An 18,104-nucleotide genomic window follows, 5' to 3' on the forward strand; every position below is an offset into this window, starting at 1 on the left:
GCTGAAAGTCCGTATTGCCCAGCGACAGCCCCGAAACCTGAAGGATCTGGAGAAGGTCTGTATGGAGGAGTGGGCCAAAATCCCTGCTGCAGTGTGTGCAAACCTGGTCAAGACCTACAGGAAACGTATGATCTCTGTAATTGCAAACAAAGGTTTCTGTACCAAATATTAAGTTCTGCTTTTCTGATGTATCAAATACTTATGTCATGCAATAAAATGCTAATAAATTCATTAAAAATCCTACAATGTGATTTTCTGGATTTTTGTTTTAGATTCCATCTCTCACAGTTGAAGTGTACCTATAATAAAAATGACAGACCTCTACATGCTTTGTAAGTAGGAAAACCTGCAAAATCGTCAGTGTATCAAATACTTGTTCTCCCCACTGTATATATATATATTTTTTTTTATTGTTGGACTTACAAAACTGTAAAAACACCAGGAAATCAGCTCCAAGTGATTTTAATTTTGAAAATCTGTTCCAAAGTATTCCCACGCATAATAGAGATATATACAGGTATGTGATCGTATACTATGTTATTATGTTTTAGTGAAATATGATAAGTATGATACCGTATTCGTTTGGGCTTTTTGCGGTCAATTTGCAGTCTACAAATTATTTTTAGACTGTAATTATATTCCGTCCCCTTGAACATCCGCTCAAGAAAAAATCGGCCCCCGGCTGAATCTAGTTGATGATCCCTACTGAACGGGAAACAAAAGCGACAGCATAAAAGTCCATAGGCACAAAGCTCTTGTGTTTGTGTGGCTCTGTGTGGTTGTATTGTACAGTATTCCAGGGAGGCCTGACTGACTTCAACCTCTCACCTGGAAACACTTACTGTAATCTGGCACAATGAGACCTGCCTCAATGGAGACCTGGGGCCTCAAGTGATCAGAAAATACCTGACTGAAAGACAAAATGGTGGCTGGTTTGAATGCACAACTCAATTCCAGTGAAAGGAGGGCAAGTCTCAAGACTGTAAGGGGACGTGTCAGTGGAGGATATACCACACAGCGTATATACACGCAAGTGTCTCCGCTAGCCTCCCCAGATCCAGTCTAAATGAGGATTTGCTAGGTATGCAGTGTTTTGATGTGCATACGTTAATGCTGGCTAATGCATTAGAGCCCTTTTGAGGTTGGTATGATGCAGCATTATATGTTAGTCATTACTAAAGTCAATCCATTCAGGGAGTCAAACTTGATCTGCTTTCGGACTTGGGATGACTGACTGTACCCACAGCTGACAGTTAGCTGACACCCAAAAACTATTAAAATGTACTACCGTTGCTCTCAAGGTCCTCTGGCTCTGGCACGAAGACGGGCTCAGGGGTGGGTTCCTTCGCTGGCTCGGGGGTGGGTTCTCTTGCTGGCTCTGGGGTGGGTTCCCTCGCTGGCTCAGGGGTGGGCTCTCTGACGGGGACCTCCTTCACCACGGGTACAGGTTCAGGTTCGGCGATGAGCTCAAGGATGGGCTCCTCAACAACGACTGGGATGGGCTCTGGCTCTGGGATGGGCTCAGGCACGGGTTCTGGCTCAACCACGGGTTCTGGCACGGGCTCTGGCACAGTCTGCAGGGACAAAGTGTATAACAGATATAATCTACTGTACACCTGAAATGCTGTTTAACACAATGGAATTGTGATTAATATAAAAATCAGACAGTGAATATGACTTTGTTTTCCAATGGTCTTCAATGGTCTGTGTAGTGGCTAATCGAGGTTAATAGGGAATTGTGTTGTATTCCCAACCTAGCAGTCCTAGGTTCTAAATATAGCAGAGCTTTAGGCTATACTTGTTTCTATAGTACCTGTGACAATTACATTAGTGGAACCAATTCCTCACAGGAATAACAATACAAACTGATGAGTGTTGTTTGTCATGCATAGCCTCCTGGGGCATATAAGACAGAGATGAGTGAACCCAGTGATTGTATATGAGAACTCATCAGCTCAACCACTGTTGACTTTGGGAAACTGCCAAGAATAGAGACACTGAAAAGAACTTGTGCAAAAAGTGTCTGTCAAACTGTCACTACAGACAGCAATAGCACACCCCCATAGTATCCAAATTGCCACATTCTATAAGGAGTAGGCCTATGGTGGGGAAATATAGCCATATACTTAAATGGCATCGCTTCCCACATTCTATAAAAGGTAGAAAAGGCATTTTTCTCCTCTGAAATTGGTGCTGGAAGGACATAACCCATAACATCATCCTTCACATTCTGAAATGTAAAACCTGCATATGTTGTGCCTTTGTATCAGAGCAAACCTCTACAAACTGCTGTCTCAACTGCTGACCCACATGGATGTGATAACCTCTTGACACATTGTAATGGTTATTCTATGAGTGACAGCTGTCATTTGCAGCTCACTCTCAGGTTCTTGTTTAGTGGCTGTGTTCTCTCTGTATGCCGTCTGCCAATGACACAGGCACAAATAAACCCCCCTTCAATCCATCTCCACGCCTCCCTCTCCAGAACTTTCCCTGGCCCTGACAGAACTGGACTCGCAGCAACTCACACACACACACAAACAAGTTATTTTAATGCTTTTGGTGTCTGATACTTGGGAGAACTAATCTCACAGTGAGGACACAGAGAGACATTGAGGACACAGAGAGACAGTGAGGACACAGAGAGACAGTGAGGACACAGAGAGACAGTGAGGACACATATGGGGACACAGTGGACTCAGGGCTTGATGCGCTGCCAGAGGCCTCCTGTCATCTCTGATCAGAGTAACAATGACTAAAGCCTAGAACTAAGAGTATAAGTAGGGTGCTCATTTACAATGTAGTCCAACTCTAAAGTAGTTCTAAAGTCTCCAAATTTAGAAGACCAAAGTGACAGTGAAGGAAAGAAGCTGAAGGCGATTTAATCAAAATATTCTATGTTTTGTTGACATTTCTGCCTGTGGCTGTTCATATTTGTGTCTATATAAATTGGCCACATTACTTTAAAGTGTATAAATGTATCTTGGCACAGAAAGGAAAATGAAATTTAGCAGAGGAAGCTCATGGCCCCCTGTGTCACGACCCTACCCCTCCTCTTGGATCAGACTTTATGGCGATGGACATGTTCACTAACCCACCACAGTAACAAATGGTAGCAGACAGAGCAGGCCAGGGGCATGGATTCCACCAGGCCCAACTGTGTCTCATAGCCTAATCCCTGAGCAGCCCTCTCTAGGCTACTCACACCCAGCCACTGGAATGGAATCCATTAAGCAGACCTACCCACCAACAGCCTCTTCCCCTCTGCCGCTGAATTCCTCAGCTATTAAACACCAAAACCCTCTATGCATAGGACCCAACTCACACATTCATAAAAGCTATCTTATTCAGGGTCATACTAGTGCTAAATGTACAGTACCAGTCAAAGATTTGGGCACACCTACTCATTCCAGGGTTTTTCTTTATTTGTACTATTTTCTACATTGTAGAATAATATTGAAGACATCAAAACTATGAAATAGCACATATGGAATCATGTAGTAACCAAAAAAGTGTTAAACAAATCAAAATGTATTTTATATTTGAGATTCTTCAAAGAATCTCAAATATAAAATATATTTTGATTTGTTTAACACTTTTTTGGTTACTACATGATTCCATATGTGTTCAAGGCACATTTTGCCTTGATGACAGCTTTGCACACTATTGGCATTCTCTCAACCAACTTCATGAGATAGTCACCTGGAATACATTTCAATTAATTAAAAGTTAATTTGTGGAATTTCTTTCCTTTTTAATGCATTTGAGCCAATCAGTTGTGTTGTGACAAGGTAGGGGTGGTATACAGAAGATAGCCTTATTTGGTAAAAGACCAAGTCCATTTTATGGCAAGAGCAGCTCAAATAAGCAAAGAGAAACGACAGTCCATCATTACTTTGAGACATGAAGGTCAGTCAATCCGGAACATTTCAAGAACTTTGAAAGTTTCTTCAAGTACAGTCGCAAAAAACATCAAGCGCTATGATGAAACTGGCTCTCATGAGGACCGCCACAGGAAAGGAAGACCCAGAGTTACCTCTGCTGCAGAGGATAAGTTCATTAGAGTTACTAGCTTCAGAAATTGCAGCCCAAATAAATGCTTCACAGAGTTCAAGTAACAGACACATCTCAACATCAACTGTTCAGAGGAGACTGCGTGAATCAGGCCTTCATGGTTGAATTGTTGCAAAGAAACCACTACTAAAGGACACCAATAAGAAGAAGAGACTCGCTTGGGCCAAGAAACACGAGCAAAGGACATTAGACCGGTGGAAATCTGTCCTTTGGTCTGATGAGTCCAAATGTGAGTTTTTTGGTTCCAACCGCCGTGTCTTTGTGAGATGCAGAGTAGGTGAACGGAGGATCTCCGCATGTGTGGTTCCCACCATGAAGCATGGAGGAGGTGTGTGATGGTGTGGGGGTGCTTTGCTGGTGACACTGTCTGTGATTTATTTAGAATTCAAGGCACACTTAACCAGCATGGCTACCACAGCATTCTGCAGCGATACGCCATCCCATCTGGTTTGCGCTTAGTGGGACTATCATTTGTTTTTCAACAGGACAATGACCCGACACACCTCCAGGCTGCGTAAGGGCTATTTGACCAAGAAGGAAAGTGATGGAGTACTATATCAGATGACCTGGCCTCCACAATCACCCGACCTCAACCCAATTGAGATGGTTTGGGATGAGTTGGACCGCAGAGTGAAGGAAAAGCAGTCAACAAGTGCTCAGCATATGTGGGAACTCCTTCAAGACTGTTGGAAAAGCATTCCAGGTGAAGCTGGTTGAGAGAATGCCAAGAGTGTGCAACGCTGTCATCAAGGCAAAGGATGGCTACTTTGAAGAATCTAAAATATAAAATTTGTTTTGATTTGTTTAACACTTTTTTGGTTACTACATGATTCCATGTGTAATTTCATAGTTTTGATGTCTTCACTATTATTCTACAATGTAGAAAATAGTAAAAATAAAGAAAAACCCTTGAATGAGTAGGTGTGTCCAAACTTTTGACTGGTACTGTAGGTCTATAGAATCCCTTTAGAGCAATGGTATTCAAACCTTTTCAGCGGGGACCACATTTTTTTCGACAGAATTTCTGGGGACCACATTTTTTGCCAGAATTTCTCGCGACCCCACCCTAACCCAAATCTAATGACACAATCTTAAAATCGGTAAATGTAGATTTTTATATCAACAAATAACCTTCAATGCATTGCATCTTGATTTCTTATCAAAATGAAAAGAAACCAATAAATAAATTTACTCAAAAAAAGTATATATCTTTTTTCGGGCGACCCCACTGCAGTTCCCCTGACTTTGAATACCACTGCTTTAGAATGAGATGATGCATTGCTCGCATTTTGTAAGTCTAAGATACACTATCATCACAAATACTGCCTTTTTACATCTCTCTCCTAATTTGGTTAGAGAGCTCTCTCTAGTAGAAGTGTATGAGGTCATTATTCCATTGTGCATCAGTCATCATCTCTCAGGCTCCTCAAGTAGGTTTAATTGTTCTAATGGTGTCTGTACCACCCAGACACCAAACTTAGGCCAAGAGCTTTAGGATGGCTTGTAGAGGATTTAGGGCCCTGTTAATAACTGCCTGTCCAATTAACCCCTCACTAAGCTCATTCAGTGACAGTGACCTCTGACCTCATGCTGTAGATGTGGCATCCACTGACATGCCCTCAGCCATTTTGGGTCAGTACACTGTTAGAAAAAAGGGTTCCAAAAGGGTTATTCGGCTGTTCCCATAGGAGAACCCTTTTTGGTTCCAGGTAGAACCCTTTTCGGTTCCATGTAGAACCCTGTGTAGAAAGGGTTCTACATGGAACCAAAAAATTGTTCTTCAAAGGTTTCTCCTACGGAGACAGCCGAAGAACCCTTTAAAGTTCAAGATAGCACAATTTTTTCTAAGAGTGTATGGGCATGACCTCACAGCATGAGCACATCAAATCTAATCAAATTGTGAAATGCTAACTTACGGGTCCTTTTCCAACAATGCAGAGTTAAAGATAAAAAAACAAAAAACAAAAATAGAAATAGAGACACAGTGAATAACGAATAACAATAATTAGTCAAAATAAAATGGCTATATACTGGGAGTACCAGTACCGAGTCGATGTGCAGAGGTATGAAGTAATTGAGGCAGCTATGTTCATATAGGTAGAGGTAAAGTGACTAGGCAACAGGATAGATAATTGACAGTAGCAGCAGTGTACGTGGTAAGTGTGAAAGTGTGTGTATGGGTGTGTGTGTGAGTGTGTGTGTGGCGTCAGTATGCATGTGCACGTGGTATGTGTCTGTGGGCGTATGTAATGTGTATGTGTGTGTGGGGGTGTCAGTGTAAGTGTGTATGTGCGTGTGGGTAGAGTCCAGTGTGTGCACAGAGTCAGTGCATTTGATTAGCTATTCAGCAGTCTTGTTTAGCAGTCTTATGGCTTAGGGGTATAAGCTCTTCAGGGTCCCTTTTCTTCCAGACTTGGTGCACTGGTACCGCTTGCTGTGCGGTAGCAGAGAAAACAGTCTATGGCTTGGGTGACTGGAGTCTTTGACAATTTTATGGGCCTGCACCGCCTGGTATAGAGGTCCTGGATGGCAGGGAGCTTGGCCCCAGGGATGTACTGGGCCATACTCACCATCTTGCAGTTATCAATCAATCAATCAATTTTATTTTATATAGCCCTTCTTACATCAGCTAATATCTCGAAGTGCTGTACAGAAACCCAGCCTAAAACCCCAAACAGCTAGTAATGCAGGTGTAGAAGCACGGTGGCTAGGAAAAACTCCCTAGAAAGGCCAAAACCTAGGAAGAAACCTAGAGAGGAACCAGGCTATGAGGGGTGGCCAGTCCTCTTCTGGCTGTGCCGGGTGAAGATTATAACAGAACCATGCCAAGATGTTCAAAAATGTTCATAAGTGACAAGCATGGTCAAATAATAATCAGGAATAAATCTCAGTTGGCTTTTCATAGCCGATCATTAAGAGTTGAAAACAGCAGGTCTGGGACAGGTAGGGGTTCCATAACTGCAGGCAGAACAGTTGAAACTGGAATAGCAGCAAGGCCAGGCGGACTGGGGACAGCAAGGAGTCACCACGGCCGGTAGTCCCGACGTATGGTCCTAGGGCTCAGGTCTCTCAGTTGGCTTTTCATAGTCTCTCAGTTGGCTCAGTTATCATACCAAGCGTTGATGCAGCCAGTCAAGATCCTCTCAATGGTGCAGCTGTATAACTTTTTGAGGATCTGAGGGCCCATGCCAAATCTTTTCAGCCTCCTGAGGCACATGCTCTGAGTACTCGTCCTGGTATTCCATCTGGCCCAGCGGCCTTGCGAATGTTATCCTGTTTAATGGTCTTACATCGTCTACGGAAAAATGCATGCACGCATGACTGTAAGTCGCTTTGGATAAAAGCGTCTGCTAAATGGCATATTATTATTATTATTATTATTATTACGGAGAGCGAGATCACACAGTTGTCCAGAACAGCTGGTGCTCTCATGCATGGTTCAGTGTTGCTTGCCTCGAAGCGAGAATAGAGAATAGAAGGCATTTAACTCGTCTGGTAGGCTTGCGTCGCTGGGCAGCTCATGGCTATGTTTCCCTTTGTAATCCATAATAGTTGGCAAGCCCTGCCACATCCATTGAGTGTCAGAGCCGGCGTAGTAGTATTCGATCTTAGTCCTGTATTGACGCTTTGCCTGTTTGATGGCTCATCGGATGTCGTAGCGGAATTTCTTAGAAGTGTCCAGATTAGTGTTCCGCTCCTTGAAAGCGGCAGCTCTAGCCTTTAGCTCAGTGCGGATGTTGCCTGTAATCCATGGCTTCTGGTTGGGGTATGTACGTACGGTCACTGTGGGGACGATGTCGTCGATGCACTTATTATGAAGCCGGTGACTGATGTGGTAAACTCCTCAATGCCATCGGATGAATCCTGGAACATATTCCAGTGTGTGCTAGTGAAACAGTCCTGTAGCTTAGCATCCGCTTCATCGGACCACCTTCGTATTGAGCGCGTCACTGGTACTTCCTATGTTAGTTTTTGCTTGTAAGCAGGAAGCAGAAGGATAGAGTCATGGTCTGATTTGCCAAAGGGAGGGTGAGGGTGTATGCGTTTCTGTGTGTGGAGTAAAAGTGATCAAGAGTTTTGACGCCTATAGTTGCACAGGTGACATGCAAATATATATATATATATATATATATACAGTGAGAGAAAAAGGTATTTGATCCCCTGCTGATTTTGTATGTTTGCCCACTGACAAAGACATGATCAGTCTATCATTTTAATGGTAGGTTTATTTGAACAGTGAGAGACAGAATAACAACAACAAAATCCAGAAAAACGCATGTCAAAAATGTTATAAATCGATTTGCATTTTAATGAGGGAAATAAGTATTTTACCCCCTCTCAATCAGAAAGATTTCTGGCTCCCATGTGTCTTTTATACAGGTAACGAGCTGAGATTAGGAGCACACTCTTAAAGGGATGTAAAACGGATTTCAGTTTCCCTGCATTAAAATCACCGGCCACAAGAAACGCCGAACTCTGGGTGTGCATTTTCTTGTTTGCTTATGGCCCTATACAGTTCGTTGAGTGCAGTCTTAGTGCCAGCATCGGTTTGTGGTGGTAAATAGACAGCTGCATAGCTGTGTACACCTGATACCTAGCATGATACTCTGCTTCTAGCTCCTAATCATCTGCAACATTGATAGTGGTCCGTGCATAGAAGGAGGCAGAAGAGAATGATATCTCTCTGCAAGTGGATACTGAATAATGTGGCTACCTATATAGCAACAATAAACAGAATGGTGATAAACTGCATTGGTCTCACTGGAGATCCTCTTAAGAGCTGTCAGGGTAGGGCACTTGGCCTGCCATGTGAAATTCTAGCTGCCTCAGGGAACTTATAGTGCTACCGCGCCCCTTGAGTGGGTGGTGGGCAAGGGTGGTGTTGATACCACACCTCTGATGTAGCGGGATGAACTTTGTGTATTTACTGTCCACGTCAAGATTGCATCAGCTGAGAATTCAGCTGAAGCCCCTTGGGTGTACTGTACCCTCTCCTTTACATTGTCCTAAAGTTCTCTTCTCTTCCTCCATTGAAATGTCAATTGAGATGCGTTCATACCAGGGGGTACCAGGCTGTTTGTGTCATGTTGTTGCAGTCCATCAGACAAGAGGCTCAGGGCAGTGGGCCAAGGTATCTGGGGTGGAATAGTGTCCCGTTGTCTCAGCAACCTCCCACCCCTGCTCTGTGTCTCTACGTACACACAGACACATTGTTCCCCCAAAGCCACTGCCTTATCGGTGGATGATATTACCAATGAATGAAACAACAACAGACATACCTCGATAGTGTGTGGAGCTATAGAGCGAGGAACATCCGGTGGGGTAGCATGAAGCCAATTAGTGTTCAGAGCTTTCAGGTGCAGAGCTAGCCATAGGGTGTTGCTAATAGAGGTGTCGCTAATGTGTATACAAACACACACAGACTCACAGCTTTGTGTCCTGGCAGTCAATGGTCACAGTGTGCTGTGGCGGCCTGCAGGAATGAGATCCTACTCCATTGTGCCATCGATGACATCACCACTGGACTGGAGACTGTGGGTGAGGTTTCATTTCAACATGTCATTGACTCTAAATTGAGTCCAAATGTTGATTCTCACAAGTAATGATTGACTTGGAATATATTGGATTATTACTAAAATTATACAATAGTTTTGCCCTTGTTCTGTTATCTGAAACAGCTGACTTTTATTAAGTAAGAACATCCTCAATGATTCAGGCCACATGAATGCAATTGATGATATCAAAAGAGTGAATCACATGATACAGTTTATCTGTTGTTTTGACAGAACAATGCACACAGCCTAGAGCAGCAACACTTCTATAGGAAACAGCTCAACCCACCATGACTTCCTCCATACATACCATCACTGTATAGAAAGCATGTACTGTACTGTTTAGACATACAGTATTCAGCACTGCAGTTGACGGTAGCTTTTAACAGGAACTACCTGCCAAGAGGCCTGTGCAGGCCTGGCCAATGAACTTACAAAGAGCTGCTGTTTCTTAGCTTTTCACTGGGGGATTGGCTAACCTTTAAGAGTGGAAATCACTCCCTCATGCTTCCTCTTTCCCCCTCTCACTCGGGCACTGGGCAGACCTCCTCCATTCCTCTGTGTTGACTCATCTAGTGCACAGCACAGGGCCCAACATAGCCAGAAAAGACCAAAACACCAGGGTTTCAGCTCTATGGTGAGGCAAGCTGGGAGAAAGAGAGTCAATGCCCACCACACTGTGTCAGTGCCAACTGCCAACTTCTTGTCATGGGCTAATGCACTGCACTGAGGCTAGGAAACACTATCACCACCGATAAATCTACAATAATCGAGAATTTCAACAAGCATTTTGCTACGGCTGGCCATGCTTTCCACCTGGCTACCACTACCCCGGCCACCAACTCTGCACCCTCTGCTGCAACTTGCCCATGCCCCCCCCCCCCCCCCCGCTTCTCCTTCACACAAATTCAGACAGCAGATGTTCTGAAAGAGCTGCAAAATCTGGACCCCTACAAATCAGCTGGGCTAGACAATCTGGACCCTTTCTTTCTAAAACTAGCCGCCGAAATTGTCGCAACCCCTATTACTAGCCTGTTCAACCTCTCTTTCGTAACGTCTGAGATCCCCAGAGATTGGAAAGCTGCCGCGGTCATCCCCCTCTTCAAAGGGGGTGACACTCTAGATCCAAACTGTTACAGACCTATATCCATCCTGCCCTGCCTTTCGAAAGTATTTGAAAGCCAAGTTAACAAACAGATCACCGACCATTTCGAATCCCACCGTACCTTCTCCGCTATGCAATCCGGTTTCCGAGCTGGTCATGGGTGCACTTCAGCCACGCTCAAGGTCCTAAACGATATTATAACCGCGATCGATAATAGACAGTACTGTGCAGCCGTCTTCATCGACCTGGCCAAGGCTTTCGACTCTGTCAACCACCGCATTCTTATTGGCAGACTAAATAGCCTTGGTTTCTCAAATGACTGCCTCGTCTGGTTCACCAACTACTTCTTAGATAGAGTTCAATGTGTCAAATCGGAGGGCCTGTTGTCTGGACCTATGGCAGTCTCTATGGGGGTGCCACAGGGTTCAATTCTTGGGCAGACTCTTTTCTCCGTGTATATCAATGATGTCGCTCTTGCTGCTGGTGACTCTCAGATCCACCTCTACGCAGACGACACCATTTTGTATACATCTGGCCCTTCATTGGACACTGTGTTAACAAACCTCCAAACGAGCTTCAATGCCATACAACACTCCTTCAGTAGCCTCCAACTGCTCTTAAACACTAGTAAAACTAAATGCATGCTCTTCAATCGAACGCTGCTGGCACCCGCCCACCCGACGAGAATCACTACTCTCGACGGGTCTGACCTAGAGTATGTGGACAACTATAAATACCTAGGTGTCTGGTTAGACTGTAAACTCTCCTTCCAGACTCACATTAAGAATCTCCAATCCAAAGTTAAATCTAGAATCGGCTTCCTATTTCGCAACAAAGCCTCCTTCACTCATGCTGCCAAACATGCCCTCGTAAAACTGACTATCCTACCGATCCTTGACTTCGGCGATGTCATTTACAAAATAGCCTCCAACACTATACTCAGCAAATTGGATGTAGTCTATCACAGTGCCATCCGTTTTGTCTCCAAAGCCCCATACACTACCCACCACTGTGACCTGTACGCTCTTGTTGGCTGGTCCTCACTACATGTTCGTCGTCAAACCCACTGGCTCCAGGCCATCTATAAATCACTGCTAGGCAAATCCCCGCCTTATCTTAGCTCATTGGTCACCATAGCAGCACCCACCCGTAGTCTGCGCTCCAGCAGGTATATCTCACTGGTCATCCCCAAAGCCAACACCTCCTTTGGCCGCCATTCCTTCCAGTTCTCTGCTGCCAATGACTGGAACGAATTGCAAAAATCTCTGAAGCTGGAGACTCTTATCTCCCTCACTAACTGTAAGCATCAGTTGTCAGAGCACCTTACCGATCACTGCACCTGTACACAGCCCATCTGAAATTAGCCCACCCAACTACCTCATCCCTATATTGTTATTTATTTTGCTCTTTTGCACCCCAGTATCTCTATTTGCACATAATCTCTTGCACATCTATCATTCCAGTGTTAATACTAATTGTAATTATTTTGCACTATAGCCTATTTATTGCCTTACCTCCATAACTTGCTACATTTGCACACACTGTATATATATATTCTGTTGTATTTTTTACTTTATGTTTTGTTTTACCCCATATGTAACTCTGTGTTGTTATTTTTATCGCACTGCTTTGCTTTATCTTGGCCAGGTCGCAGTTGTAAATGGGAACTTGTTCTCAACTGGCTTACCTGGTTAAATAAAGGTGAAATAAAAATAAAAATAAAATAATGCCTGTGTTACAGAGGGGAATTAGCGGTTGTGTTGTGTGAAGCCATGGCATTGTGTTCTCATGGGGATGGGTGCCTGCCTGGGTCTGGGTCTGTGTCCAGACAAAGCTCTCGAGCGCTGGGAAAGGGAAGGACAACAGGGCCCAGAGCAGACTGTAGCTCCAGCCTGCATGCAGAGGTAGGTAGGCAGAGAGACCAGGGGAAATACCAAGAGAGGTAGGTCAGCGGAGAGCTTGACCAATGAGTAAGCAGCCCTGCAGATTCCATCACAGGCTACTGTTAGGAGTCTGATGAACACACAAGAGAGCAGAGAGCTGAGGAATGTTCTGAGAAACACTCCCTAGTCTCTTCTTGTAGTCTGTGTACTATACACATAACACCCACTGTGTCCTGCCATAAGATAACTCAGCTTTACTTATGAACTACCCTCATGGGACAACTGACAAACATTGGATTTAACTAATGAGCAGTCAAAGGGTACCATACATTGGCCACTATACACTGCGAATGTTTTGCCTGTATAAAAACAAATTGACGGCCTTCGACAGGCAGCAAACTACTTCCGGATGACAGTAGACTGTCCTCCATGTTGCATCTGAAAAAAGAACAGCTTGCTCCAGCTGTTGCCTGTGTATCTCTGCCTTCTCAGCGTGAGCAGAGAGTTAGCTAGCAGGCCTAGACACATTCCCATTTATGGTGTGTTTCAACACGATGAAAGATCCAAGAGGTTAGAATAGAAGGTGCAGAGAGAGAAGAACATCTGCAACTAATTTTGGGTTTTGTAAATGATTTCTTGAAGGTTTTACATGTTCATATAAATAAAGCAAAAAAGTCACACTTGTGAAAAGACACAATCAACATTTGTGTTGTTCCTCCCTGATACAGTAATTCATGGAAGATGTATCGCTAAAAGAGGTGAGCAAATACAACACTTGATTAACATGATTACATTCAAGCCTGAGGCATAGAACGCTAGCTTAACTCTTTCTGACTGTACAACAAGAAAGGATGGGTATGGGGGCAGGGTGTGGACTGTTGCAGCCATTGGAACATGTAAAACGAGAATGCTGTTCAGGCAAACATGCCAAGCACACATGTCCACTCCAAAGGTCGAGGAGACAGATTGGGCTCTCCCATATGAGGGAGGTGAAAGGGTTTACATAGTCATAGATCTGTAGGCTGACAGGTGAGGTCCTGCTGAGACTATTTTACTGCTCATCAATCTCAGCCAGAAGCATACTACAGTATCTTTGCTACCTTAAGGCCAACCCTCTAACACATATTCACATCTATAGAGTGCATATACCTCCACATAGTGAAGAGAGCAGCATGGAGGAGAGAAGGGGCCCCTCTTAATCTCAGAACACAGTGTAGACATTGATTTGGCAAAGCCTGGCTACTGGGAGTTAATAAGTCATGGCCCCTGATTGGTCACTATAGGTTGACGTGTCTGTGTACATGTATGTATGTTATACTGTGTGCTCCTCCACGACACACACACAAACACACACACACACACACACACACACACACAATGTTCCAACACTGCTACAGCTTGAGTATGGAATAATGGGCTTTAGTGGAAATGGTTTCCTTTCTGGTTTTAGGGGGGCCACGATAACATGTGGCATATTCACAGACTACTATAGGTGTAGGGTACAGTTAAAAAGGTTTGCAGACCCTGACCCATAACAAGCAAAACTAGACTGCTGAATATTCAATACTCTCTTTTCTAGTTTGCTACCCTCTGTCTTGTCAATGTGGTCATGGAACATTTGAGGGAGAAAGTACTGTTCAATACTGTTACACAATCCTCTAATGGAGTATAGTGAGGATATGGAAGAACAACTCTGAGTTGGCTTCTGATCTTAATGCTTCTCTTTATGTTTGTCAGTGGCTGCTCTATAGTGGCTGCTCTATAGTGGCTGCTCTATAGTGGCTGCTTTATAGTGGCTGCTCTATAGTGGCTGCTCTATAGTGGCTGCTCTATAGTGGCTGATCTATAGTGGCTGCTCTATAGTGGCTGCTCTATAGTGGCTGCTTTATAGTGGCTGCTCTATAGTGGCTGCTCTATAGTGGCTGCTCTATAGTGGCTGCTCTATAGTGGCTGCTCTATAGTGGCTGCTCTATAGTGGCTGCTCTATAGTGGCTGCTCTATAGTGGCTGCTCTATAGTGGCTGCTCTATAGTGGCTGCTCTATAGTGGCTGCTTTATAGTGGCTGCTCTATAGTGGCTGCTCTATAGTGGCTGCTCTATAGTGGCTGATCTATAGTGGCTGCTCTATAGTGGCTGCTCTATAGTGGCTGCTTTATAGTGGCTGCTCTATAGTGGCTGCTCTATAGTGGCTGCTCTATAGTGGCTGATCTATAGTGGCTGCTCTATAGTGGCTGCTCTATAGTGGCTGCTTTATAGTGGCTGCTCTATAGTGGCTGCTCTATAGTGGCTGCTCTATAGTGGCTGCTCTATAGTGGCTGCTCTATAGTGGCTGCTCTATAGTGGCTGCTCTATAGTGGCTGCTCTATAGTGGCTGCTCTATAGTGGCTGCTCTATAGTGGCTGCTCTATAGTGGCTGCTCTATAGTGGCTGCTCTATAGTGGCTGCTCTATAGTGGCTGCTCTATAGTGGCTGCTTTATAGTGGCTGCTCTATAGTGGCTGCTCTATAGTGGCTGCTTTATAGTGGCTGCTCTATAGTGGCTGCTCTATAGTGGCTGCTCTATAGTGGCTGCTTTATAGTGGCTGCTCTATAGTGGCTGCTCTATAGTGGCTGCTCTATAGTGGCTGATCTATAGTGGCTGCTCTATAGTGGCTGCTCTATAGTGGCTGCTTTATAGTGGCTGCTCTATAGTGGCTGCTCTATAGTGGCTGCTCTATAGTGGCTGCTCTATAGTGGCTGCTCTATAGTGGCTGCTCTATAGTGGCTGCTCTATAGTGGCTGCTCTATAGTGGCTGCTCTATAGTGGCTGCTCTATAGTGGCTGCTTTATAGTGGCTGCTCTATAGTGGCTGCTCTATAGTGGCTGCTCTATAGTGGCTGATCTATAGTGGCTGCTCTATAGTGGCTGCTCTATAGTGGCTGCTTTATAGTGGCTGCTCTATAGTGGCTGCTCTATAGTGGCTGCTCTATAGTGGCTGATCTATAGTGGCTGCTCTATAGTGGCTGCTCTATAGTGGCTGCTTTATAGTGGCTGCTCTATAGTGGCTGCTCTATAGTGGCTGCTCTATAGTGGCTGCTTTATAGTGGCTGCTCTATAGTGGCTGCTCTATAGTGGCTGCTCTATAGTGGCTGCTCTATAGTGGCTGCTCTATAGTGGCTGCTCTATAGTGGCTGCTTTATAGTGGCTGCTCTATAGTGGCTGCTCTATAGTGGCTGCTTTATAGTGGCTGCTCTATAGTGGCTGCTCTATAGTGGCTGCTCTATAGTGGCTGCTCTATAGTGGCTGCTCTATAGTGGCTGCTTTATAGTGGCTGCTCTATAGTGGCTGCTCTATAGTGGCTGCTCTATAGTGGCTGCTCTATAGTGGCTGCTCTATAGTGGCTGCTCTATAGTGGCTGCTCTATAGGGTCTATACTAGTCTACAGGGTTTGAGAAGGGGGTGTGTCCAGGACAGTAACACACATTTATGAGCACCTTACACTGACCCCCACACCCAAAACAACACAGGAGAGTGATAGTGAGAGAAGATTAAGGAACAGAAATGTGAAGTTCAAACAGAAGGGAAGACTATGGACGTGACATAGAGCATGCCTCCGCTGCTAAGCACACACAGACATACAGGCGAAACATGAGGAGACGGAGGGAATGAAGGAGAGGAGAGGGGACTAGTAAGGGAACACTTTCAGCAAAGCAAGCAGCACAGGAAGGAGCCCCAAATTCCACAGCTCCCAGATGTAGCCTTGGTCGCATTGCAAAGGTTTAGTGATTTCAGAACTCTATACCTTTGGTTAGAATGTAAATGTGCAGTTTGCATACTTTGCATACTATGCAGTTACAGTACAGAATTGTATTGCATACCACCTATGGATCTATCAAGATGTTATTCCACCTCAATGGTATTATATTTGTGCAGAGAGTAGTGCAGGTTAGTTTTCCAACATGGTAAATGAGAGGCCAGATCAATGATGTGAAAGCGGTTAAACATACGCACATGTTATTGTAGGTAATATTAGGCTTCAAAGCGGAGCAGTGCATGTTGGTTGTCTAATGTGGTAAATGAGAGCCCAGCCCCAGATCATTGATGTGAAAGCTGATGGTGATAAAAGTGGAGCGCTGAAAAATACACCATGTTATTCTAATCTAGCCCCTCAGAAAGCCAGCCACACGAAGTGCCATGCCATTCGCACTGTATGTTGACTCGCCAATGAGCTCCCCCAGCCCCAGGGCTGCAGCAGCACAACTTGGCTGAGTCCCATATAGCAGGCAATGGAGAGAAGTTATGTCTCTCATAACAAAGGAGGCTGAATGGGCTGGGTTTCTGTATAAGCACTTTGTGACATCTGCTGATGTAAAAAGGGCTTTATAAATAGATTGGATTGATTGATTGTTTCAGCTTGAGGGAGGAGAGAGAGAGCACTCTTAAATGTGCACTTTAAATGCAACGGTAAAAAATTTACATAATAGTCAAGCTCAGACAGTAATGCCCTGTTCACGTGCTAGCCCTAACTAGGAAACTCAGAAATGTCTGACTTGCAAACTGGTTGTAGTTATCCACGTGCCACGTTCAACCAGTTAGGAAGTCCGACATTTCTGAGTTCCGACTAGCACTTGAGCGCGGCAAAATGCACGGCAGGTGGTAATGTACACACAAACCACCTCAGCTTGGTTGGCATGGTGCCACTAACATAGTGATTAAGTGAGTCTAACAAAGTGGACCATAAAGATAAATACTATAGAAGAAGCTGTAAAATATAAATGAATGGTAAATCATTTATTGTGTCATTTTGGAGTCACTTTTATTGTAAATAAGAATATAATATGCTTCAGAACACTTCTACATTAATGTGCTACCATGACTATGGATAATCATGAACAAATCGTGAATAATGATGAGTGAGAAAGTTACAGAGACATAAATATCATACCCCCCCAAAAATGCTAACCTCCCCTGTTATTGGTAATGGTGAGAGGCTGACATGTCTTGGGGGCATTATTTTTGTGCCTCTGTTACTTTCTCATTCATCATTATTCATGATTCATTCAGTATTATCCGTAATCATGGTAGCATCCACATGAATGTAGAAGTGTTCAGAAACATATTATATTCTTATTTACAATAAAAGTGACTCCAAAATGACAATACATTATTTAACATTAATTTCTACTGGGCACAAAGTAATCTGAAACAACAAACTGCAAATGCATCCAACAAGTTTGTAGAGTCACAAGCTTGATGTAGTTATTGTGTGCTAGGAATATGGGACCAAATACTAAACTTTTGACTACTTGAATGTCCAGATACTTTTGGTTCCCTAAAATGGGGGGACTGTGTACAAAACGTGCTGTAATTTCTAAACGGTTTACCCCATATGGATTAAAATACCCTCAAATTAAAACTGACAGTCTGAACTTTAATCTCATTGACATTGTATAATTTAAAATCCAAAGTGCTGGAGTACAGATAAAACAATACAAATCAATCAATCAATCAAT

At 44.0% G+C, this 18,104-nt stretch overlaps 1 protein-coding gene across 6 annotated transcripts in view; it reads right to left on the minus strand.

Annotated features, from left to right (window-relative positions):
• The window catches only part of LOC311103717 (uncharacterized protein), a 37,058-nt gene that overhangs the window by 12,013 nt on the left and 6,941 nt on the right, over positions 1–18,104 (minus strand). For 4 of the 6 annotated variants that reach the window (XM_084145335.1, XM_084145334.1, XM_084145336.1 and 1 more), the window contains exon 2: positions 1,289–1,574. In XM_084145335.1, coding sequence (XP_084001461.1) covers positions 1,289–1,574 — 286 coding nt within the window. The remainder of the gene's footprint in view (positions 1–1,288; positions 1,575–18,104) is intronic. The other 2 variants (XR_014610115.1, XR_014610116.1) reach the window with 1 other exon arrangement.

This window comes from Coregonus lavaretus (assembly GCF_964263955.1).
Source record: "Coregonus lavaretus genome assembly, chromosome: 28".
Lineage (NCBI taxonomy): Eukaryota > Metazoa > Chordata > Actinopteri > Salmoniformes > Salmonidae > Coregonus > Coregonus lavaretus.